At 37.4% G+C, this 25,159-nt stretch overlaps 1 protein-coding gene across 3 annotated transcripts in view; it reads left to right on the forward strand.

The window, feature by feature from the left end:
• Positions 1-6,071: 6,071 nt before the first annotated feature.
• ATOSA (atos homolog A) overlaps positions 6,072-25,159 on the forward strand; it is a 76,639-nt gene continuing 57,551 nt past the window's right edge. The window contains exons 1-2 of one of the 3 annotated variants that reach the window (XM_064485588.1): positions 6,072-6,148; positions 7,545-7,660. In XM_064485588.1, the coding sequence (XP_064341658.1) occupies positions 7,645-7,660 (16 nt within the window). In that variant the 5' untranslated portion in view covers positions 6,072-6,148; positions 7,545-7,644. Of the gene's footprint in view, positions 6,149-6,183; positions 7,152-7,544; positions 7,661-25,159 lie in introns of those variants that run through there. The other 2 variants (XM_031453030.2, XM_064485589.1) reach the window with 2 other exon arrangements.

Here is a 25,159-nt window from a genome sequence, read left to right on the forward strand (position 1 = left end):
TACATTCAAGTCAAATGGCATGGATTTTTTTTTCACCATGGAAAGGACTATGGTAGAATTCTCATTAGGATGCAGGGGAGTGATATATTCTGATGAAAAGATTTAAAGGATCAGTAACTTGATTTATAATAGACTTCATGTCTCTACCAGCTCATGGAAAGTTTAACTGTTTAGTGAAGTCCACCCATCGCTGCTTATGAAAATAGCTCAGACTGCCTGGGGTTAAGGTAGGTAGTTAGCTCTGTGTGTGATCCTTTAATAGGCATGAAGGGAAAAAATAATTTCTATGAAAACTCCACTGAATTTAACATTTGTGTTTTGAAGGCTCATTCGTTGCTGTGCCTACTATATCTAAGGTGTGCTCTCCCCGTTTTGTGGTACATTCAAGTCTCATTAGGATGCGTAGAACTCTTGCTAGAATTAGGGCAAGCAAGAAGTTCCTTTAGTCCTAAATTTGAACTGCTAGAAGGCATCACTTTGTTGAGGAGCATAGCTGATTTTCAAATATCTTTTGTATTGTTGCTGCTAAGCCACTAAGTCCTAGAGCAGTGTTGTCTAATAGAAATATTATGTGAGCTACATATGCAACTTTATATTTTCCAGAAGCCACATTAAAAAATTTTAGAAAGTGGGGGGAGAGTACAGCTCAAGTGGTAGAGTGTGTGCCTAGCATGCACGAGGTCCTGGGTTCAACCCCCAGTATCTCCTCTAGAACTAAATAAACCTAATTACCTCTCCCCCACTGCCAAAAAACCCCTCATCTATCTAAAATACGATCATTTCAACCTGTAATCAACATTTTTAAAGTATTAATAAGACATTTTACATTTTTTTGTACTCTTTAAAACTGGTGTATATTTTACACTTACAGCACATTTCAATTTGGATGCTTAATTTTCATTAGAAATCCTTGACCTGTATTTACATTTTCTACAATTTACAGTTGGAAAAAGTGGATTCACATCCCCAAGTTGTCCTAAACATACTTAGTTTTTGAATAATGGAATCAAGAACCAGTCATTATACTTATATTTAAATTAACTAAAATGGAAAATTCAGTTTCTCAGTTTCACTAGTCACGTTACAAGTGCTCAATGGCCACGTGTGACCAGTGGCTCCCGTACTGGCCGGAGCAGTTGTAGAGAATAGTGACGGCCTCAGGTCTTCAATCATTGCTTGAGACTTTGTGCCCCGGCTGATGCCAGTCAAAACAGGAAATGAAAAGGAAACACAAAGGAAACTGAGGTCATGGTTCGTCTCTGCCCGTAAAAAGATAAGACAAATATGCGGTTTTAAGATCACAAATAAAACGTGAGTTCAGAGAAAAGACAGACAGGTGTGTGTGAGTGTGGGCTTTAGAAGTCATTGTGAGGTAAGACTTTGGGCCCTGAAAGTCCACAAGGTTTTAGGTTGGAATTAAGGAGGAACATTATGTGGGGGAAATGGCAAAAGCCCAATGACAGGAAGATGAGGGTTTGGGTGGAAGACCAGACTAAATGGGACCACTACCAGGTGGTGGTTCAGAACTGAAGCTCCACAGTCATGCTTCTTGGGTGTGAATCCTGACTCTGACACTTCCCAGTTGCTTGACCTTGGGCTTGTCTTTTAACTTCCCTTTTCCTGTTTATTTGGGTATGAAATAGGGATAATAATACTTCATGGGAATATTGTAAGGATTAAATGAACTAATACCTATAAAGCAGTCAGTATAGTGCTTACTGCTTAAGTGCTCAAGAAATGTTAGCTTCTGTTATTAAGTGTGACTATTTGCTTTTTGGAGTTTACATGCAACAAACAAACCAGAGCCATTCCATTTAGAACTTATATCTTAAAGCATTGAGCCTAACTGAGTTTATATAAACCAGTTTACATTCCAAATGTGCAACCATTCTCAACATTTGTGAGTATTAGTTTCCCCAACTGAAAATTTTGGAATAATGTAACCTACTTTATAATGTTGTAATGGAAGTCAATTTCCTAACCTACAAGATAATATTACCCTCTTAGGGTCAAATGCATATTTAATACATGTGAGGTACTGAGCATAGTTACTGTCACCAAAATGAGCAATTACTTTTAATTTTTGAAGAGATCTTAAGTCTCGATGGCTCAGAGACCTCCAGCAGCTCAGCAAACCTTCAGATTAAAGGTTTCCATGGCTTGAAGTTTAGAGGCTTTTGTATTTCTAAGTACTACGGTCACTTCTGCAGGCAGGAACCAGAGAATCATTTTTCACTTCCTTATACCTGTGGTTAGAGAAGGTAGACAAACAGGAGTGTCAAAAAAGGACAAACCAGCCAACCAATTTAGAAGAAGGTGGAGGGTTGTTTACATGAACCAATACCTTAGCAATGACTCCATGATTTTTTTCCCTTAAGAAAGAAATGAACTAATGAATTTGAGTGAACAATCAGAAACAAGTTTGATATGGAAAAGAGAGCTTCCCTTTAGGAATTACAAGTACACAGTTGGATGTTTTCTTTACTTACTGGAAAAGATCTATCCATACATTTTAATTAATTTTACTAGTCTTTATTTCCACAATACTTTAGGATAAAACACATCTACCAATCAGTACATTTTAAATTGTGTATTTTCTGCTGTACACCTGAAACTAACATTGTAAATCAACTATACTTCAATAAAATTAAAAAAAAATTAAAATAGCGTATTTTCATGAGATGATTCTTAACCACTTATTCATGATCATAAAGTTGTTCTTTTGTGATACTAGAGAGACTTTCTTCACATTTCCAACTGATTTACTGTAATTTTTACAGAATTAAAAAGCTTCCTGCTTTGGTGACCATTCAGAACCTGGAAGTTTTAGAAAACTTGCAGTATCAGCAATGCAGCTTACCAGCTAAGGAAAAAAAAATATGGCAGTATTCTTTACTAGAGTTCTATATTAGTTTCCTAGGGATATAGTGACAAAATAAACAAGCCTGAGTTGCTTAAAACAACAGAAATTTATTCTCTCAGAGTTCTGAAGGCAAAAAGGATGAACTCAAGGTATTGGCAGGGCCGGGCTCCCTCTGAAGTCTCTGGAGAATACTTTCTTGCCTTTCACTAGATTCTGGTGGCTCGCGGTAATCTTCTATATTCTTTGATTCGCAGCTGCATCATTTCAATCTCTGTTGCCTGGTCACATGGCCATCTTCCCTGAGTCTCCTCTGTCTTCAAATCTCTCTCACTTTATAAGGACACTTGTAATTGGATTTTGGGTCCACTCCAATCCAGCATGATTCCATCTTAACTTGATTACATCTGCAAAGACCCTAATTCCAAATAAGGTCCCATTCACAGGCATAGGAGCTAAGACATCAGCGTAGCATTCTGGAAGTCACAAGTTCCTACTATTATAAAACACTGAAAGTATAATGAAAATGTACCATTGATGTATGAAGTTTGTACCACGTACTGATTTCCCAACTCTCTAGCTTTATCCCACTGGAGAGAAAATGCCAACTGGTATTAGGGGTACAGTTTGTGGGCATGTATAAGAAAATTTTATAGCTGAATACAAAGGTTGACATGTATTAAGCTCCTACTCTTCGCCAGCTCCTATGCTTGTTGTTAGAGATACAAGAAGAAAAAGGCACCAGTCCCTGCTTTGGCAGAGATCATTCTGGTAGCCTAGACTGGTTCCATGACCTTGGTAACAGTAACGGCCTGTACTAACAAAGTGAGCAAACCAGTTATCCTCATCACCTTAGTCAGTAAAAGACCATATAGAGACCTCCATTAAACACATGGTTTTCTTATACACTGCCCATTTCAACAAAACCTATCAAAGTTGAGGGGATTGCCTCCTTGCTAAAGTGAACTAACTTTTTTAAAGTTAATTACTTATAAGTCTTTGGAACACCAGGGAAAGCAAATTAGAGAGCAAATCAGATGGAAAAGGGGTAAGGTTCCTGCCAGGTGTTTTGACTTGCTTGCTTCACCCACCTTCACTCCTCACCAAGCAGGAACCAGAGATGTTTGTTTTGCTTGGGTGCTCCAAGGTGCAAACACACTTATCACCAACACTTAAGAGTTGTCATGGTAGGTAGGTCCTTATTTCTAACCACTCTGGAAGTGTTCCATACAATTATAGGACTGTTTTGCAATTAGAAAGGAAAGAGATTATTTACTGTCTGAGTCCAAACAACTCATTTTTACAGGTTAAAGAAGGCTGTAGAATGTGATTTGATCTGTGCCATGCAACTGTGGTAGTCAATACTATCAGCTTCATGAAAGTAATGACCCTATTTTTGGTGACTTTTGTATTCTCAGAGACTAACATATGCCTAGCAGATAGTGAGTACTCAGTAAATGTGTGCTGAGTGAGAAACAATACTTTGGAAAATGAATGGATGAGTCAAAAATACCTCTTTTAAAATTCTTTTTCCACTACCATAATGATCTCCAATTTTTAAACAGATTTAAGATTCTCAACAAAAAGCTACAAGGAAGTCTAACAAATGTTCAGACATCATTTATCCATGCACAATTAAAACTTAATTGTTTAAAAGAGAACTCTTTAGTTTGTGTTCCAGATTATCCAATATTCTCAGTTTCTACTGTCAACATTTTTCAAGTCTTTATACCTCTTCCAAATTTGGCAGAAGAGGAACTAAATCACAGATCTTGCTGCCTATTCACCCAGCAAGCCTTTTACAATAGCTGTTATCTAGTCTCAGCTGCTGTGCTAAATTTAGGATTTTGGATTATCTGTAACTCTTTTGTCTCCCATTACCAAGGTTAACTGAGAAATGATTGTAGAACAAGTAAAACTTCAGTCTATAAAAGAAACTACATAATACAGTATTCAATAATATCGAAGTCAAATCCCCTGGGAGTTAACATTTGTAGCCATTTCATAGATTAAGGAACTATCATCCTTTGTCAGAAGTGTCACCTTCATGATGCCATAACATTTCCCGTGAAAATGAAATGTTAACCCTCCTGAATGTTCTGTCCTGTTTTGATTAGTCACAATCATAGTTAAGGTTTTTAATTGCAGTGGCACATGTAATTTTATGGTACATATGAAAACATCCAGAAAATGTTTTTTTTCATAATAGAAACTTCATGTATTTGATAGATTTGAGGCAAAAACCAAACAAAAAAACAAAACCCTGCCACCCCAATCTTGTAATCTATGAAAACTTTTGTGATGTAGAAGTAAACATACTCACTGTAAAATGTTGGAAACCTCACAAGAGTACAGAGACCAAAATAAATCACTTTTAGACCCATCTAGTACTTTCCTGTTGTGATTCTTGTATGCAAAGTTATTTCTGGGAAAAAAAAAAAGTTTTTCTAATGAAACCAAAGAAGACTACAAATTTTGTATTTCTCCTTGTCTCTGCTTTGAGCTCACAACTCCATATGGACTTTGTCTATAAATGAGTAGCTAATAGCTCAGACCTTGTTAGGACTGCTTTTTTAAATTACAGCAGATCCTTGTCATCTGTTTGTGCTGAAGTGATGCCACAACATCGCAACATGAAATGTCATCATGTCACATTGTTATAGCACAACAACAAAATTACAGTTCCCGAACAATAACACGGTGTCAAAAGTGTGTTCCTGCCATGAGTCAGTGTTTTAGAGGTTATAAAAGTTATTTTTAGCACAGCGAGGGCCTCGGGAGCTTGAGTTCCGAATCCTACTAAAATCCTTAGTAATTTGAAAAAATCTAGGGTGAAGGGTTGCTTTTTATTCTTAAACTTCCCAATCCCTGAAGCCTGTGGCTGCCCATTCTCCAGTCTCGGCCACATTAGACTCAGCTTCCACCGTGAGCAGTAAACCACTCCGGGCTGGGTCACAACTCTGCGCCAGCATACAGTGTGGAGGAGGAGGAGACTATAATTATCCTCCACGTCTGGGGCAGGCCCTCGGATGACATCTCCCCAGTTACCCGTGCTCTAATAGCGCAGCTCGGATTCCTGGTCCCAGACGCGCCGCAGCCGGCTCGGAACGCAGGCAGGAAGCGAGCGCGGCCGCAGCGCCCGGGCCTCCCGGGCCGGGTCGGCCCTCGCAGCCCGCCGCACCTGCTCGGAAACCCAGGCCCTAAGGCTAGCGCCCGGGGACTGCGCGAGGCGTTGCCGTAACAACCGCGCGCCCGCCTTCGAGGCCGCCGGGGAGGAAGTGACGAGCGGTGGGTTGGCTGTTGTTGGGACACGTGACCCGGGCAGTGTTTTGACAGGGCAAACAGCAGAGAAAGAACTGGGCGAGCGAGGGGGACCGGGAGCTGGGGCGCCAGAGCTAGACAGCGGGTGGGCGAGGAGCTGGCAGAGGCGCGGGGCAAGCGGGCCGGCCGGGGCGACGGGCAGGCGAAGCCCGGGGGCCGCGGGGCTCGGGTGCGAGTCGGGCAGGGCGAGGGGCTGAGCGCCGGGAGCAGAGCGAGGCGGCGGCTGAGGCGGGGGTGGATGGCCACAGGGGCGCCGGGGAGCCGCGTCGGGCTTGTAGAGTCGGGTCCCCATGGTCCCCTAACGCAGCCCCGGGGGCCGCTGCGCGCCACACTCCGCTCTCGCCGGCCCTGCGCCTCTCAGAGCCTCGCGTCTGAGGTGGGAGTGTGATGTGAGCCGCTGGGCGAGCGGCGGAGAGAAGTGCCAAGAGGAGGAGGGATTGGGACGGGAGAGGAGAGCGAGTTAGTCAGCAGAGGTCGGCCGAGGGAGCCATGAAAACAACTCTCCGGCGGGGAGAGGGGCTAGCGCGGCGCTCCGGGCGGCGAGGCTGAAGGAAATCCGGGGCCGCGGCGGGACGGAAGGGGCCCGCACGGGCAGGCTGCGCCGAGCAGGGGCGAGCGCCCGGCTGTGAACACCTTCCCGGGACGACCTCAGGCCCGGCCACGCAGGGCTGGGGGGTGGCAGAGGCGACCCGGGACAGCCCAGTAGAGTTCGTTTGGGGCAGGAGGCTGGGCGCGAGGAGATGACTCGCGTTTCTTCCTGACCCTCTCATTGTGTAAACTTGGCCGCGGTTGCGGCAGGAAGACTAGCCAGAGGGTAATTACACAGGTGAGGCCGGGCAGGGCGGGCGGAGCTCTCGGCGAGGCGCTAGGGGTCTTGAAGAGTTTCCTGCGCCCAGTCGGCAGGTCGAAGCATTTCTATACCAGTCACTGCGGAGGTGCCCCTGTTCCCAGCGGCGTGTTTTACAAAGGGGTTAGTTAGCTTGTGTTGCTTGACTCCTCTTTCTTTCCTTTCCTTTCCTTTTCTTTCTTTCTTTTCTTTCTTTTCTTTCTTTCTTTCTTTCCTTTCTTTCTTTTCTTTCTTTCCCCTTGCCTGTACCTCCAGGTTATAAATAGATCTTCCTTTTGGTTCAGAGACGCTGTGTCAAAGAAGGACACTTTGGCCTAGAGAGCACAGGGGCGGGGAAGAGGGGTGCTCAGTTGGGAGGAGATGGGGGAGGCGGTGCAGAGAGTTTTGCTTTTTTTCAGACCTGCGGATGGTGCTGTCACCGCAGTTAGTGCCAGGAAGAGGCCTGTTAGCAGTAGTTTTCTTACAAGATCGGGTGTTAGAGCAGGACCAGATTAATTTTATTTTGATTTCTTTTAGCATTTTGAAAAAGGAGCAGTAGCTACAAAATCAGCGGCGAGCCTGTTGAGAGAACCCACACGTGTATTTCACAGCACCTTGGGTGGAAATTGGTGTGAAAATGAAGCCGGACCGAGGTAAATAATTTATATAAGTAGGTTTTCTTTTTAATGTGCCCCATTTTAGAGGCGTTAACCTAATTCTGCAGTAGAATCAACTCTTTGTGAATTACGTATGATTACTTGTTTCTGTTACAGATTCCAGCTGGTAAGGTAGAGAAGAGCACATGGAAGAGGGAGTTAGGAACTAAATGGGAGAGTACGTTCTTCAGAAGTGTTTGCAAAGCATTAGTTTCAAGAGAGACTCTAGTGTAACTCAGTGAAATCGTCAAGAACAGCATTTATATCTGTTGCCACAATACTGGGTATTATTTTAGAGTTACATTACTCATATTTTTAGGTAAAGTCAGTCTGACTTCAATTTTAAAGACGTTTACAAGCTTTTTCAACTTGAGAATTTGAGCTTGATAAATTGAGAAAATTTAGGATTGTTTGAGTTGACAGCTATTATTTGTCATTGCTGATTTTTTGTGCTTTAGGCAGACTCTGAAAGCTTCCAGAGTACTCTAGGGTTTTATTAAGTATATCAGTATATGGACAGGGCTCCTGAAATCCCTATAATAGGTACTGTGAATTTGTTATTTCCTTTCTAAACCTATATTTTAAGGACTTATGAGAATAGTGTATACACTGTATTTTTCAAGGATTTCAAAGGAATTGAAAACTAATTTATCAATCTACTTTTGATTAATGGCAAAGGCCAACTTTAGAAGGAGTGAAGGCTTCTCAGTCATAAGGGAATATGATTCCAAGGAACACTGTAGGAAGAGGATTAGTGTATTTGGTAGGGAGTTGGACTAGAAGACAGATTTTCTTCCAAATCTGAGACATTTGGATTGGAAATGTTAATTTATCCTCATGAATCAGATGCTGATTTTAAAAAAGATATGTATTAAACTGGTTATTTTTTTCCATATATTTTTTTCAAAGTGAATGAGAAGGACAAATATTCTTTTCTAGTTGAATATGCCTTTGGTAATATTGGCTTAAAATGCCCTAGAAAGAAGTGGAGAAAAACATACTTAATTTAATAGTTTAAATTATTTTTAAGTGTTTGGTTGTCTCTTAAAATCAGCTTTGTATGCATTAAGTATTAGCAAATAGATTGTGTAGAATGCCAAGTTTAGACTTTCAGATTACATCAGTGACTTTGGAAAGATGGCACCAAGGTCTGTAATTGCATCTCAGAATAAACAAGCAAATAAAATCAAAGTCGCTATTTATTTTGGATTTTTGTTGTTGTTAAAAATTGCTTTCAGTTCCTAAGCAGTTTAAAAACTAGTGTTTGCACACAATCTCTATTTTAGCCAAAACTAGTACTAGACTTGATAAAATGTTATATATTGATACAGATTACTAGGAGAAATAAATAAATTTATGCATCAAGACTCCTAAAGAAGTGACTTTTTTCTTGTTGAAATTGTGGCTTTCTTTAGCATTATAATGTAAAAATGAGGGCATTGCAAGTTTGGTATTATGACTGTATTTCATAATATTATATAAATCTTCAGGCCCATGGCTTTCTTTTGGCCAGAACCTAGAATAAGTAATATGTTTTACTTTGCAAAGTCGTATAGAAATACTGAAATAAACTTTTCACGAAACATACTTACCCTTATCATGTGCAACGTGATCTTGTATTTTCTATTTCTACTTTTAAAAATTGCTGGCATAACCTGTTGAACTGATTCCTTGACCTGTGGTTGGAAAGGCACAATTACGGGCAACACTTAGCTAGACAATACTAATACTTCATTTTTTCTACATTGATGTCTAAGAAACTATTCTGTGTAAGTTAATTTTCTGGATAACTGAAACTTTACTCTTTAAATGCCCAAAATATTTTAAGTTGTAATCATAATATGTGGATAGACCTCTAAAACAGTAATGCTGCCTTGCCTTTGAAAAAAAAAAAAACAATATGCAGAGTCAATGTAGTCTGACCTTTACTTGAAGATAAAGGGCATTGTTAGGAATTTCAATATTGTAGTCTGTCATAATGTAGAAATGCCCTAAAAGAGATACTTCAACTTATGAGGTTTTTGTTTTTTCCTTTAGCTTAAACCACTTCAGCTTTTTTTTTTTTATTTGATTTTGAATTTGCTGTCAACAGTCTTTGTTATCAATATGCTTATTCTTGCCTCCTTTTAATTTTAATGCTTTTGGTCTCTGGGCGAAAGAACTAGATAACCTTATTTAACGGTGGTTTCTCCATAAAATGAAAGTGAATAGAAAAACCTTCAGATACTCATTTAGAATCTGAGTAGAATATAAGTTCTAGTGTAGAAACACTGAGATATTTGCTTAGTGGGATGTAGCTGTGCTTCAGAGAGTTTCTAAATAAGTACAGTAAGAGCCTCTTATCCTACATGGTTGCGTCTGGTAGTTGGTTGGTTACTTGAAGTGAGGAATCAGAAAAAATAACAGCCTTAATTATTTCACCTGTCCTTTGATCTAGGCTCAAGGCCCTTTTTTTTTTTTTTAACATTTTTTATTGATTTATAATCATTTTACAATGTTGTGTCAAATTCCAGTGTTCAGCACAATTTTTCAGTTATTCATGGACATATACACACTCATTGTCACATTTTTTTCTCTGTGAGTTATAACATTTTGTGTATATTTCCCTGTGCTATACAGTGTAGTCTGTTCTACAATTTTGAAATCCCAGTCTATCCCTTCCCACCCTCCACCCCCCTGGTAACCACAAGTCTGTATTCTCTGTCTGTGAGTCTATTTCTGTCCTTTATTTATGCTTTGTTTTTGTTTGTTTGTTTGTTTTTGTTTTTTAGATTCCACATATGAGCGATCTCATATGGTATTTTTCTTTCTCTTTCTGGCTTACTTCACTTAGAATGACATTCTCCAGGAGCATCCATGTTGCTGCAAATGGCATTATGTTGTCGGTTTTTATGGCTGAGTAGTATTCCATTGTATAAATATACCACATCTTCTTTATCCAGTCACCTGTTGATGGACATTTAGGCTGTTTCCATGTTTTGGCTATTGTAAATAGTGCTGCTATGAACATTGGGGTGCAGGTGTCATCCTGAAGTAGATTTCCTTCTGGATACAAGCCCAGGAATGGGATTCCTGGGTCATATGGTAAGTCTATTCCTAGTCTTTGGAGGAATCTCCACACTGTTTTCCATAGTGGCTGCACCAAACTGCATTCCCACCAGCAGTGTAGGAGGGTTCCCCTTTCTCCACAGCCTCTCCAGCATTTGTCATTTGTGGATTTTTGAATGACGGTCAAGGCCCTTTTTGAGGGTGAAATAGGGTCTGTTTTTCAGAGTTAGATATGTTCTTTCTTGTGTAAACCACACCAATAATGTCCACCTTAAATTTCTAGTTTTGATTTCTTTAAAGTGGAATAAGACTGTAGAAAAATCTGAGGGTGGAAATATTTTACATATAAACAATGTTAAATTCTTTTGTAATGCTTCACACAGTTTTATAGGTATCTGTGTACACCAGAATTATAAGAATACTTGCATAGTCAACAGGAATTTGTTTTAGGGGGAGAGAGAATATGTGTTCATCAAAATATGCTCTTTCCAAAGCATTCAACATACTTTTCACAGAAATAACCTTTTTGCATTCATTTCACTGGTTTATATAGTATTTAAGTAAGTTATTTATTATAGAGGGTCATAAGCAGGTTTGGGAACAAACGCCAGATACTAGTTAAGCATACAGCTCAACTAGTAGGGGCAGAAGTATGCAAGCAACTAGAAAGTAACATTAGCTGCTAGTGTCTGTCACTTTGCTTTTATGGAAGATATGGAAAACACTGGACAGTCTTGCTAGTTGGTTAAGTGAAAGTCAGGTAGGAGAGCTTTTACTGTACTTTAAGATAATTAAGATATTACTGGATAGCACAGTGGCTACATTTCCCAAGTTAATAGAATTTTGTCATAGTCTGAGGTAAATCTTTTCTTCTTTTTTTGTTTTAAAAAAATGTTTAACCAGTTATTTAACATTACTTGGGCAATGCTGCCAAAGATGAGTCTTTAATCATTAGCACAGGTTTTGGAATCAGACCTGTATTTGTATCTTTGTTCCATTACTTGCTGGCTATGTTATCTTCATTAAATTATTTAGTCCCTGGGAGTCTCAGGTTCTTTGTAAAATGGGGATAATTCCAACTTCTCATACTTGTTAGAATGACACTGGCTAGCACTTAATAGGCTTTAAATAAATGATTATCATGTTAAACAAGACATTACAGGTGCTTATAAGTTGGTCAGTTATAAAATATGTTCATATAGATAAGGAAATAATCAAATGTGCAATAACCTAATAGTATCTTGTTTTGTTTTGTATTCATAGCGTTCAACCTGCTAAGGCTCAAGCATATTTAACAGGCTTTTAATATAGAGTTATCTGAGAAAATATAAAAGCTACAAAAGGATACTTGACATATCTGTGATTTATTTCTCTGTCTTTTTTTTGAACTTTTTTTACTGAGTTATAATCATTTTACAATGTTGTGCCAACTGTCATTTGTTATTACAATTGTATCTCAATTGCTATATGTAGGAGTGGCATGGGTAGACTAAGATTCCTGGGAATATATTTTTAAATGGTGTTAAATGCTGACTAGAGCTGGGCAGCAAGGGAGGTTAAATAATGGTTACTCCATCTTATACTCAAGTATGTAAAGTTTGGATCTGATCCTATTTATTGAATGCCCAGTGTTTAAAGAGAGGTCTAAAGTAAGGTCTTTGCATAGAAGCAATTGAAACATTTTATGTTTTTAACAGTTAATATTTATTTGTGTTATAAATGTGTTTCTAATTTTGCATATTTTTGAATGCATGATGTTTTTCTCCTATAAAAATATTTTTCAGAATAATAGAATATAAGCTTATGTTTTGATTTCAAAAGTCCCAGAGGTTTCAGAAGTCCTAAGTTCATGGTATTGTACAACAATTTAAGTAGAATCAAAGTCTTTTTAATTTAAAAGATAAAATGTCAATTTGCTATGCTTTGTGGTTTGGTTAGAAACAGTTTCTTCATCAGACATTTCTAAGAATGTTATCTGAGCTTATCAACTGTTATGAAAGATTAAGGCCTATAACATCTAGTAAATCAATACATTAATAATTTAAATTACAGTATTTCAATTCATATTTGAACACATATTGTAGGTCATTTATGATTCTTAAGTAAAAACTGTTAGTGTAAAACCTGTTCCACAAATAAAATACCAAACAATTTGATTTTTCTGAGGCTAAAACTGAGAGGAATACTGTCTTAGTTTTTTCCTGCTGTGGATTGAATATTTTTGTGTCCCCCAAATCCAGATGTTGAAATCCTAAGCCCCAAGCTGATGGTAGCAGGAGGTAGAGCTTTTGATAGGTGACTAGGTCATAAGGGTAAAGACTTCGTGGATGGCAGCAGTGCCTTTATGAAAGAGACCCAAGAAAGCTCCCTCACCTTTTCCACCATCTGAGGTTATAATGAAAGGACAGCTGTCTAATGAGGAAGCTGGTCCTCACCAGACACCCATATCTGCTAGTGCCTTGGTCTTGGACTTTCCAGTCTCCATACCTGTGAGTAATAAATTTCTGTTGTTTATAAGCCATTTAGTTTATGGTATTTTGTTATAGCAGACTGAATGGACTAAGGCACTCCCCGTTTTTATTATATTACAAATTTAGGCTTTAGCCTTAGTATTGCAGTGGCTTATGAACTTTCCAAGAATGTAATGCAAACCATTTTAACCACAAACAATTTTTTTATTCCTGGGCAACTGAAATATGAGGAAAGAAGTAGTAAGGACTAGAGAAAAATAGCAAAGGAGTTAGTTAGATGCATTGCTTACTTGCTAAGAATAGTTCACTGTTAGCCAGTGTAAATCAAACAGTAGAAATGACAGATGTTGGAGGAAAAGAAATGTTGACTTGATTAAATAGAGCAACCTTTTGCTAAATTCCCCAGGTGGAGGTGGTGATTGTACTATTACTAATAACAACTAACTCTTCTACATACTATGTGCCAGGCATTGTTCCAAGAAGTTTATACATATAAATCATGTAATCCTTACAGTTGTTCAAGGAATTAGATGCTACTGTCATCCCCATTTTATAGATAAATGAAACTGAGTCACAGAAAGAAGTTTGGTAACTTACCCAAGGTTACACAGCTAATAAGAGGGCTAGCCCAGATAAACAATAAATTTATACTGTATAGCACAGGGATCTATATTCAATATCTTGTAGTAACTTATGGTGAAAGAGAGTATGAAAAATGAATGTATGTATGTTCTTGTATGACTGAAGCACTGTGCTGTACACCAGAAATTGACACAACATCGTAAACTGACTATGCCTCAATAAAAATATATTTTTAAAAAAGGGGGCTCGCCCAGACTTGAAGTAAATAAGCTTGAATACATGCTCTCAACCCTCTGACTGGTAGGAGTAAGTTATATTAAAATATTATAAGATTTTGGGACCCAATTGGTTTAAAAATAAGCTTAAGGAACCTGACAAACAGATTTGCTAAGTATTGTGATCTTGGAAAAGTATTTATCTTCTTTGTTCTTTACCTTTTTAAAGTTTACAGTGGGGAAAGCAATAGTACCTTGCCTTAGAGTTATTCTGAGGATTAAATAAGTTAGTGTATGTAATATGTTTAGAACTATGGCTGGCACATAGTAAACATTCAGATGTGGACTGCTCTTGTTACTGTTGGATATATTCTAATTAAGAAGTCAATCATTCTGGGAAAGTGGGGAGGACAGAAGAAAGGGTCTAATTCAGCTATACATGTTTGGTATAGTCACTGTGATCTCAAGTCAGAAAATGACTGCTGTTGGCCTTTCATCCGTTTACATTGACAGATCTTGACACATTAGTAGCTGTCAAATAATTGCTGGCTTGATACAACTAGTTCTGAGATTCAGATACTACAGGGATTGAAATAGAAGTTCCCTATGTTTTTGCCTGTCATCCAGTTAGAAGGAAATGATTCAGTGGATGGAACACTGTCATTACTTGGGAGAAAAAGATAATTGGAAAGCAGAATTGAGAGACTAATGTGTACGTAGGGAGAGTGACTCACAGGCTGATTTCCTTTTCAAAAAGTGGAGAAATCCATGGGGCCTGAGCATTCTGCATTATGAACAAGTATAGAAAAGAATTAGTTGTTAAATGAGGAATATTTATATTCATTTATTCTTTTGCCCTTCTCAACTTTGTATCCAGTTATGGTAATATTTTCCCCCATTTGAAGTTGAGGGTTTTAAAAACTGAGGGACTATTAAATTTAAAAATCTAACTTTATACTGACTTTTTTAACGAAAAAGAAAAATTACAGTACCAAGAAACAGTACTACTTTCTCAGTAGGTAAACCAAAGTCAATTTGTCAATAGTTAATTCTGTCTTTGCTCAAATGGGTGAAAAATCTGATGTTGATTATGTCAGACTTTCTTATTAAACTGAAACAGGATGGACTGGATACAAATGCCAGTAGCTAGTCAAAATACTAGACAGTAATCTATGTGTAATACTAAAGACAGACCTAGCAATAACGTAAGTTGAGATTTCTCATATTTTCCTTTTCCTGTAAAAGAAACTCATCCAGTGAAATTATAGTAAGGCCGTTTGCATTTCTTCCCCTTGTTCACCATGCTCAGTCCCATTGGCCAACTTTTAAGTTTTCGATTGCCATTCAGGGCCCTGTGTGCACTATTTCCTCTGCCTGAAAAGCCTTTCTCCCCTGTCATCACATGGGTAGCTCCTTGTCAACCTTCTGATCTTGGCTTAAATGTCACTTTTCAGAAAGGCTGTCTCTGACTACTGTATCTGAAGTGCTCAATTAATGTTAGCTGCTATTATTATTTATTAAGTAATTGTTCTCTTTTGTTCTGTGTCTCAGCAGTCTGTTTCCTTCATAGCATTTTCCACAATTTGTAATTTTTGTCTTTGTTTGTTGTCTGTCTCCACAACTAGATTTTAAGTTCCATGAGGCCAGGAACCTTGTCTCTTGTTCACAGCTGTATTACCATCACCTAGCAGACAGCCTCATACATGGTAGGTGCATAGGAGGTGCTTAATATGTATTTGTTGAAAGAATGAATCACTAGTATATCTCAAAATTTATAGAGCAAATGGGAATAGAAGCAGATGATTAGTAATCATTGGTTGTTTTACTGGCACCAACTGAAAATTCTCCCACTTTAGGTATTTGTTTGAATTATTGACTTTTTGGCTGTTATCACAACTTTATACCTAATTTTAAAAAATAGATTTAAAATATACTTGCCAATAACTTAACTTAAAGGAAGCTTGTATCTTAAAATTGATTAAGTCTCACTGAATTGAAATAAAATAACCAAAGAGTGGGCAAAAGCTGTTTGGTAGGAGTGGTTCCCAGTTTGTATACATCTAGTTAACAAATGATCCACACAGACATTTGCTGGTAGCTCTCTGCTCTCCATCCACTGTGCTGAATTTGTTCCTGTTGCTATTTCTTTGAAAGAGAGAGATTAAATTGGTTGGAGAACTTCAGATTTATGAGTACAAGTAGGATAAAGACTCAAAGGATTTAGAGTTTAGATTTGGGACCCATTTTGTTACTTACAGGTTCTATGATTTGGATCAAGTTCCAAACCTGTTTTCTCATCTTTAAAATGTACTGGGTTCAAAGTGTTGCCTCTAAGCTTCAGGTAAGATAATGTGTTGAAGAACTTTACAAGGTGTGAAGTGCTATATATGTTGACCAGTGTGCCCTATGGACAGGATCATCTGTATAGAGGAGCAAAGGGCCAGGTGTGCCCAAGCATATCTTAGTTGGGGTCACTCTGTCTAAAAACAGCCATTCACAGTGTCTGGTTTTTACTGTTTTTAAAGTTTCCCCTTGTTATCCTGCTAGAAATTATACCAACCAGAGATCCATTTAGATTAATAAATGTATATTTAATTATACATTTTTTAGGAATATTGAAATGATGGCCATATTTTGTTATAAAATTAGCTCAAATGGGTCCTTTTTAGCAAGAGTTAAGACCCTTAGGGTCAAACTTAGAAATTCTAACTTCAGCATTTATCAGCCAAATAACCTTGAGCAAATTACGTAACCTATCAGAACGTCAGTTCTTTTCGTTCTGATACTGTCAACCTTAAGGATTGCGGGAACGATGAACTGAGAACCTCCGATTCAGCACCCAGCACATGCCTGATATAAGATCGGTAAGTGTTTTACTTCCAAGGACTTGGGTCAGTTGCACTGAGAAAATGAGTGTTTCAGTGCTCTGTTGTGAAAGCTAGTGATAACAGGCATACGAGATCAATGGACCCTTATTGTTTGACACTCTGAACCTTGTATTCTGGAATAAGCAACTAGAGGAACTCAAAATCAATATTTAACTACACATCTGTAATGCATGCAATGGGAGAGGGAAAATAGGTAATTGGAGCACACTACCTATTTCTGGGTGATCATACACCATAATAAGCATTTAGAGCAGCATTAGGGCAGAGAGACTGGGATGGGGGTGGACACTAGAAAGAGGTTAGTGGAAACGTATTAGAATGGTCAGATGGTGCCCCAAATTGCTTTTTTCTTTATTTCAGAAATTACCCAGGATTGATTCAGGCTTGGAGCATGGCCCTTCTGCTTCTGTGACCTAGAATTTAGACTTGTTCCATGATACTGCAAGTAATGGCCTAATGTTATAGGTTAAGAAACCTTTGGTAGGCTAGCCTGGGAATCTAGACATAACTTATGTTTTTATAAATAATAATACTTATTCAAAGTATGACCATTATTTGGACTTTAAAACTTACCCTTTTTGAGAGCACAACTCATTTATAGTTAGGAATTAACATTTTTTAATTAACATAGTTTCCATTTTTTAATTTTCCTACTTATTAAACTTACATATTCTTGAATGGAATTAAAATTTGGTAACAATAGCTGAAATCAGGCCATTTATAAAACTTTATCTTGATATCTAGAGAATTCTTTTACATTTTTAAACTAAATCAGTCGTTTTCTTTTGTGAGGAGATATCATGGTTTGCTTCATTATCTAGTGGGTCATTTATATGCAAGTTTATAACAGTAAGAGTATATGAAATTTTAGCACTTTATTTGACAAATTGCTTTTTAAAAATGTTTTGATTTTAAGAACTTCAGGTTAAAGCTCTATATTGTATTTGATAAACTTCACAAAATTTTGACATATAAAATTTTTTTTTAATATACAAAAGAATTGGCCATAGGATTTCTTTAAACTTCCCTCTATTGCTTGCTCTGTAATATAGTTTACATCTAGTTGTTTATAGTTTCAAACCCACAGGAGAAGTTGGAATCATGCAATTAACATCTAAATACCTTTTCATAGATTGTGAACATTTTACCACTTTTGTTTTATCTTTCTTCAGAGGTAGATTAGGTAGACAGGCAGACATAGGGACTTTTTTGTTTTAATAATTTGAGAGTAAGTGGCAGACATCAGGACACTTCAGCTCTGTGTACTTCAACATGGAACTGGCTGGTAACAGCATGTGAAAGCTGATTGTCCACATTTCTTTCCAACTCTGCATCAAGTTGGTTGCTTGAAGTCAGCAACGGTGGCAATATTTACACCATAGGAACTGGCAGTGCTACAAACCAAGGCTTTTTTTCCCTCTGCAGAGCCAGTTCTTAAACATTTACCATTATACCTCTGTGTGTATCTCCTGAAAATAAGAACATTCTCCCGTATACCTGCAATATAGTTATCACACCCAAGGAATCTAGCAGTAACACAATGCTAATATCTAATACACTGTTTATATTCATGTTTCTCTAGTTGTCCTGGTATTGTCTTTAGTCATACTACCTTTTGAGGAAGTCAGTTGCTTTCTGTTATAGAAAAGGAGTTAGACCCTTGATGTTGGACAACATTTAGAAAGAGTTTAGAGTACACCAAAAGGATATGTAAAGGTAAAGGTGAGTAAAATGATTGGTTTGTTTGGGGAAAAAAATTAGGTCATGTAAATAGGACAGTTAATCAGGATTTTAGTGGATTTTTTCTTATTTTATTTAGCTTTTTTAAAAAAAAACATTACTTGGACTAAGATTTTGGAGGAAAATGAGTATTGGTGAAATTCAAGACTTTTTCAATTGAAAAAGAATTATATTTTGAATTTTACTTCGAGTTATGTCTGAATTGGAAAGAATTAAATTTTTAATCCTGAAGCCTCATGCTTCCTCTCTGACCTCGTTTCTTTGTGCTCTTCTAAGTTTCCCTGTACTCAAGGCACATCGATCTTGCCGTTCTTCAGTGACTACATGCATACTGACACCATGGGGATTTGACATTTACTGTTCCTTTTTGGAATACAAGTCTTATGACTCTTTTACTACATTTGACTTTCTATTCAATTGTCACCTCCTCAATGAAGCCTTCCCTGATCATTCTGTCAAAAGAGTACAGCTCTTTTATTATCTCTTAACGTGCATTATTCTTTTTCATAGTCCTTATCACTGCTTGACCTGATGTTCTGTGTTTACTTATTTCCTTTTTTTGTTTTTCTCCCACTAGGAATGTAAACTTCATGAGGGCAGGGACTTAGTGGCGTTTGTTCACTGCTGTGTTTCCCCATATGTGGACTGGTGCCTGGCATTTATTAGCTGCTCAATAAATATTTATCATGGAATGAATGCTTGCATGCATTTTGATATCTTTGTGGTGTAGCATAAAACTTATTACTGGAAAATTTTTGTGTTTTTTTTGTGATTTGTTAATTTTGTAACTTTGAGAACTAACTCTATAGTGTCAGTTTTTATTTCTAAATGGGGATTTTATGCCTACTTCTCAAGGTTATTGGAAGAATCAAATGAGATAACTACACAAACGTATTTGATAACCAAAAAAATGGTAAAAATGTCTATCATCAGTTCATAGGGAATGATTAACTTAAGCTGGGGTGATTAATTTCAGGGCAGAACCTGTCTTTTGGCAGAAACAACAGCTATATTGAGCCTTAAAAGATGGTATGATTTGGATAGATGGACATTTACAAAGATTGAGAGGGGGAGAATTGGAAGAGAGGACATTATGAGCAATTATGATGTTCAAGGAATAGCAGGTAGACATGTGAATTGGAGGGATTACTTAGGAATGAGGGTGATTAGGGTTTTGGATATTAAGCTAAGGACTTTGAGATTCATTCATTTGATAGTGGGGCACTATTTAGTAGTTTGGTATGATTAACGAGAACTTTTGGAAGAATAATTTGGCAGTGTATTTCTATTGTTTCATTATAAACCAGTACAGAGCTATTATTGAATATCTGACTGTCTTAAAATCAATTTTTTAGCCCTCAAAATTACGTTATGACCTGTTATTATAAAAATTACCTGACATTCATCTCTACTGTTGGCCGATTATTTTCTTTTCCATCTCTTCCCTTCACCACCATTCTTTGTAATATAAGAGGGATTAGTGTTTCCTTTTATGAAAATTCTTGGGAACATTAACGTGGCACACAATACTCACAATACCATGGCTATTGTTTTATGATACTCTTTGGTCAGAGTAGTAAACTGCACTATTTATTTTAAAGTAGCTGTGTGTTAGAACAAATAAGGAGAAAAACAGGATGAAGCTGGAGATTCCTTCTCTCATTCCAGACAATTGCTGGCAGAAATTTAATAATCTATAGGATTAAAAGCCCTTGTACCTTCCAACCTCCTATAAGCTGTAGGAGTAAGGAAATCCCCACAAAACTGATAAGCTTTTCTAGCTGTGTTAAGGAGAGAATGGACCTGCGTCTTTTCCCCTACCCAAACCAGAACATTTTTCACACCAAAGCTTCAAAAAAAAAAAAAAAATTGGGTGCCATAGCAGGGGTTTGATCAGCAGTGTTTTGTAGTAAGTAGCAAGAGCATAGCAGAAAATCTTAAATTCCATCATTCATAACTCCTTTCTTAAAAACTTCCTCTGGGCATGTGTATTCTTCTTAAGTCAGTATACTCTTCAGAAGTTGGGGGAAGGAACGTAGCTATGCCTTTGAGGAAGTATATTCAAATCTTAATCATTATTGTGTTGATGGAATTCTGGTCCTGGAGGCATATTTCTGTAGTCCAGCATAGAACAACCCTGGCCTGTGCTTTTTCTTGTAGCTCGTGTTGCAGAGTTCAGGTATCTGCCAGGGGACTCTGAATGACTAACAATGAAAGTTATGCTATTGCTAGAAATCAGAGTTGGAAAGGTTCTTAATGTGAGTCTCTTTCAATTTTACAGTTGAGGAAGCACAAGGCCCAGAGAAAAAGAAGTAACCTGTCTAACTACAAAAGTAGAACTTTACTTACTACAGTACCTCTAGCAAGAGCACAATTGCCTCTGGGTTCTGGTGCCAAAAATGACACCACGATCATCCAGGCGTCCTCAAGGAACTTGAGAAAACAAAGGCTAGTTGGTTATATTTTAATATTCTTCTCCAAGTAATATATGTACACTTAAAAAATTTAAGTGGTAATAAAGAGACTCAAAGTGAAAGAAACATTTCATCTTTGAAACTAGGATGCTAAAAAGAGAAAGGAATATAAAGAAATTAGAATGTCTAAAATTTAAAAATCAAGAAATAGTGTAAGCTTATTATTAAGAAACTTAGAGGAAATCTGTCTTTAGTTTTGTCATGGGAAAAACAGGGCTAGTAATAGTACGTACATAAAGGGCTGCCATAATGATTAAATGAGATAATTCATGTAAAATGCTTATAATAGTGTTTGATTCTGAAAAAATAGTCAATAAATGTTGCCTATTATTGTTAATAAACATTTCTTCAACTGGTAAGATAAGTACATTTTCTAAGAGCTCTGAAGGAAACATATAAAGGTTAAGAGGGTGACAACTTGGGTGGCAGGGAGAAGACCCCTTTGGTTGGGATGATTAGCTAAGACCTCTCTGAGAAGCGAGGTGAGAACAAGAAGGAGCCAGCTGTGTAAGGAGTAAGGGGAAGAAAATTCTAGGCCAAGGGGGTAGTATAAGCAAAGTTCCTAAATTTAGAAAGAGCCTGACATGCTCTAGGAAAAGAAAGAAGACGAGGCCACATACCACAACCTGGTCTTCCCTGGCTTGCTCATTTTAGACTGCCTCTTTCACTAGAGTATTTGTTCTCCAAGGGCAAGACAGCATCCGACTTCTTCCCTGCAGTATCCCTCACACCTGTTATGGTGCTTGGTGTGGAGCTGGCATTTATTAGATGCTTGAAAAAACATGTAAGTTCCGAGTGCATGCTTAATCACTGTCAGTGCTTTGTGGGTGAGGATTTGATCTTTCCCTTCCCTTCAGACAAGAGTAAGCTAGGATGTGGTGAGTGGCATATGGTAACTTTTTTTTTTAAAGGACATTTGGAAAACTTGACACACAGTTGTTAACTATTTCGGACATAAAATATCATACATTTTATATTTTGAGTCAGATCAGTGAGTTTCATAGAATAAAAATTTTACATTTGAAAAATTAAAGTAATTTGGGTTAACCATTTTATAGGTCTGTTTTAACCATGAAGTTCTGGTTTTCTTGGGGGATAGGATGGAATAAATGCTACCTGGGCTGGTCCTGCTTTATGTCTATGTCCAATCCTATTTCACAGTTGTCTCCTTTCACTCTAAATGTATCATCATTTGGACAAAGATTTTTATGTTCACCCTAGTTATTAGCCATTTTGCTGTTCTGCTAGTGTGCTCAAAATTGTGTCTTCTATTAACTTGTATTTTATTCTGTGTTTAGATAGCTTAAATATAGCTTGAGGTAGACAGTTTGCCCCAGCTTTGTTCTGTAGGCTATTGCACCTAATATTTTATAGTTTGTGTAGACTTTTGTACTAAATCAAGGGATTGACAACGTGGAATGCTTGCTTTGATTTTATACAAAACACTTGGACTTTGTGTCAGAAGTTCTTGATTTCTAAGATGTTTCCACCCAAACTCACATATTTTAACAAAATGTTTTTTATTCAAAGTTGTCTGAATTCTTCTGAACAGTGCCTTCTGTGGTAAATATTAAATTAGCGATTACATCTTATATGGGTAAAATGACATCATTTTTAGAATTTACTGTTAAATAGAGTAAAACTTCGGGCAGTTGGATTCCTTTCCTTCTCTTCTGAAACAAATACTTGTTGAGCACCTTCTCTGTGCCTGACAAATATGTGCTGGAAATACAGTGATGAGCAAGAACTAACACGATCCCTGCCCTCTGGAATCTGTGGTCAAATGTAGCCTTTCCTTTCCTGACTTTTTTTCCTGAGTCAGTAGACAAGTCAGGATTGGACAAAAATTACCCTGTGCTGTTTTGCAAAAAGCACAGGTGAAGAGTAGGGGAACTGGCCCAGAGGTAGGGCGTATCAGAGGGGCTGCACAGGCTTCTAGAACTTTGACGTTCCACTACCATTTTCTGTTGTGGTGGTCTCAAATATTTTTGGTTTGAATATAGGGTGTGTGTGTGTGTGTGTGTGTGTGTGTTGGTCTGTTTTGTTTTCAAGAATGAGAAATGGAAATTTATTTTCAGTAAGTGCATGTTGCAGTTGAGGTGCTCAGTTCATGAAGCCCTGTAGATTTTACCTCCTTGGCGATGCGGCTAAGTCTGTCCTGGTCTAAAAGCTGTGGTACCATTGAGGTACTCAATAGTGTAACTACTGGCACTGGATGAAATGATTGTGTAAACTGAAAATGTGCTGAAAATGGAGAGTTTTGATAGATTGACTATAGCATTTGTGTGAAGAGAAAAAAAACTACTGTCTCCCTCTACACAAAAGGTATATTCAGCAGTTATAGAATTCATACGTTCTGGTTGTGTATCTGTAGCAACTGCTGCTTCCTCAAATTAGGTAAAACTTAGTATCGGCCTTCAATATGTGCTTCCACAGCCCATGTTGGTTGAATGTGGTAAGGTAGAACCAAACAACTACTTGAGAAAATTAAAGGGGGGGGGGTGGTAGCTAAGGGGCAGTATCATATGGAGCAGTGAGTTTAAAATTTTTTTGACTGCCCACAGTTACAAAGATAGTTGCAGTTGCTGCCTTAACAGTCCCTCCTCCCAAACAAAAGTCATTACTCAATGTTGCTCATGCAATGGTGACTGATTTTGTCTTTTTCCTGTTTTATTTAAAAAGAAAATGAGGGTCCCAATCCCTTAAATTAATTTCATAGCACATTTAATCCTACCTACTGTTTTAGAAGAACTAAAAGACCCACGTTCAAGTTCTGATTTTGTCACCTGCTCTACGTAAGCTTGATCAAATTACTTAATCTCCCTGAGCTTCAGTTTCCTCATTGGTTAAAACTGAGATAATAATGGTAATCATCTTGTAGGTTAAGCTTTGTGGACTTAACAGTTGAGTCTTAAACCTACATGAGGTTTTCTTAATTCTACACAACTCTTTTACTTTACTTGATTTTTGTTAACATTCTCCAAAATTTAAAGTACAGAGTCTGCCATTTGTATGACCATTGGCATAATTAGAAGACGTAATGACACCTACCGTTGATAACTAGTTACTGAGGGGTGGGAAACAGGACTTGGAATTAAACTTGGGTTAGGTGAGTCACCCAGGTACCCATCAGCTGCCTTAATCTCAGTGATTCTACTTCTTCATCTGTGATTGTCAAACAGACAAGTAAATGTAAGATACATTATTTTCATGGAAATACTTTTACTAAAACTTCATTTTGTCAAAATAAAAAATTCTTGATTGGTTCTAGATTTTTAAGATTGAATCAAATATACCATTCTTTATAATAATAATAACAACATCCCAAACCACGTCTGTAAAGGAATATGGATATAGGTAAAGAGGAACCCATATGCATCTTGACACATATTTTATATACTAATGATATTTATTAATTAAGATCAAGTACTGTAGGATATTAAAAATGAATTCTTATACCTGATCTTGATACTTATTAAATCTGACTAGTGTGTATAAGATATTTTTAGACAGAGTGTTTGTCCAATAACTTAGATTATAAATAACCCCTGTTCTAGCTCATTTTAAACAATGTAGTATGAATGATGCCAAAAAAACAGGCTAGAACATTTTCTTCTCTCCAAGATCTTAGATTTTGTAAACAAGGCTCTGCTCCTGGAACTAATGTAGGTCATCATAACCCAAAATCTTTTGAAAGATGAGAATCCCAATTAAATCTCTTAGGTACTTTTTAGTATTTTAATTTTAAGAATTGTTTTAGCTCTGAAAAACACAGTATGTTTGAATTGTTTTTTGGCCACTTGGCTTATTTGTATCACGTTATAATGAATACAAATCATTGGGTAATCATTTCAGCAATAATGATCGCTAGAAATCTCCATGAGAATAGAAATTAATGTAACTTTTTATGGCTTAATTTATCCTAGTAATCACCAGCATAATTTTTGAGTAAAAACTCTGATTGAAGGAGAAAAACTATAAATTTCCCTGATTTCCAAAACTGTTAACAATCTTAAATTTTAGTTTTGTTTAATCTTTCTTGCAAATGAGTTAGTGAGCTGTGAAATGTGTTGTTAAA

This window comes from Camelus dromedarius, chromosome 5, assembly GCF_036321535.1.
Source record: "Camelus dromedarius isolate mCamDro1 chromosome 5, mCamDro1.pat, whole genome shotgun sequence".
In the NCBI taxonomy this organism is placed as follows: Eukaryota; Metazoa; Chordata; class Mammalia; order Artiodactyla; family Camelidae; genus Camelus; species Camelus dromedarius.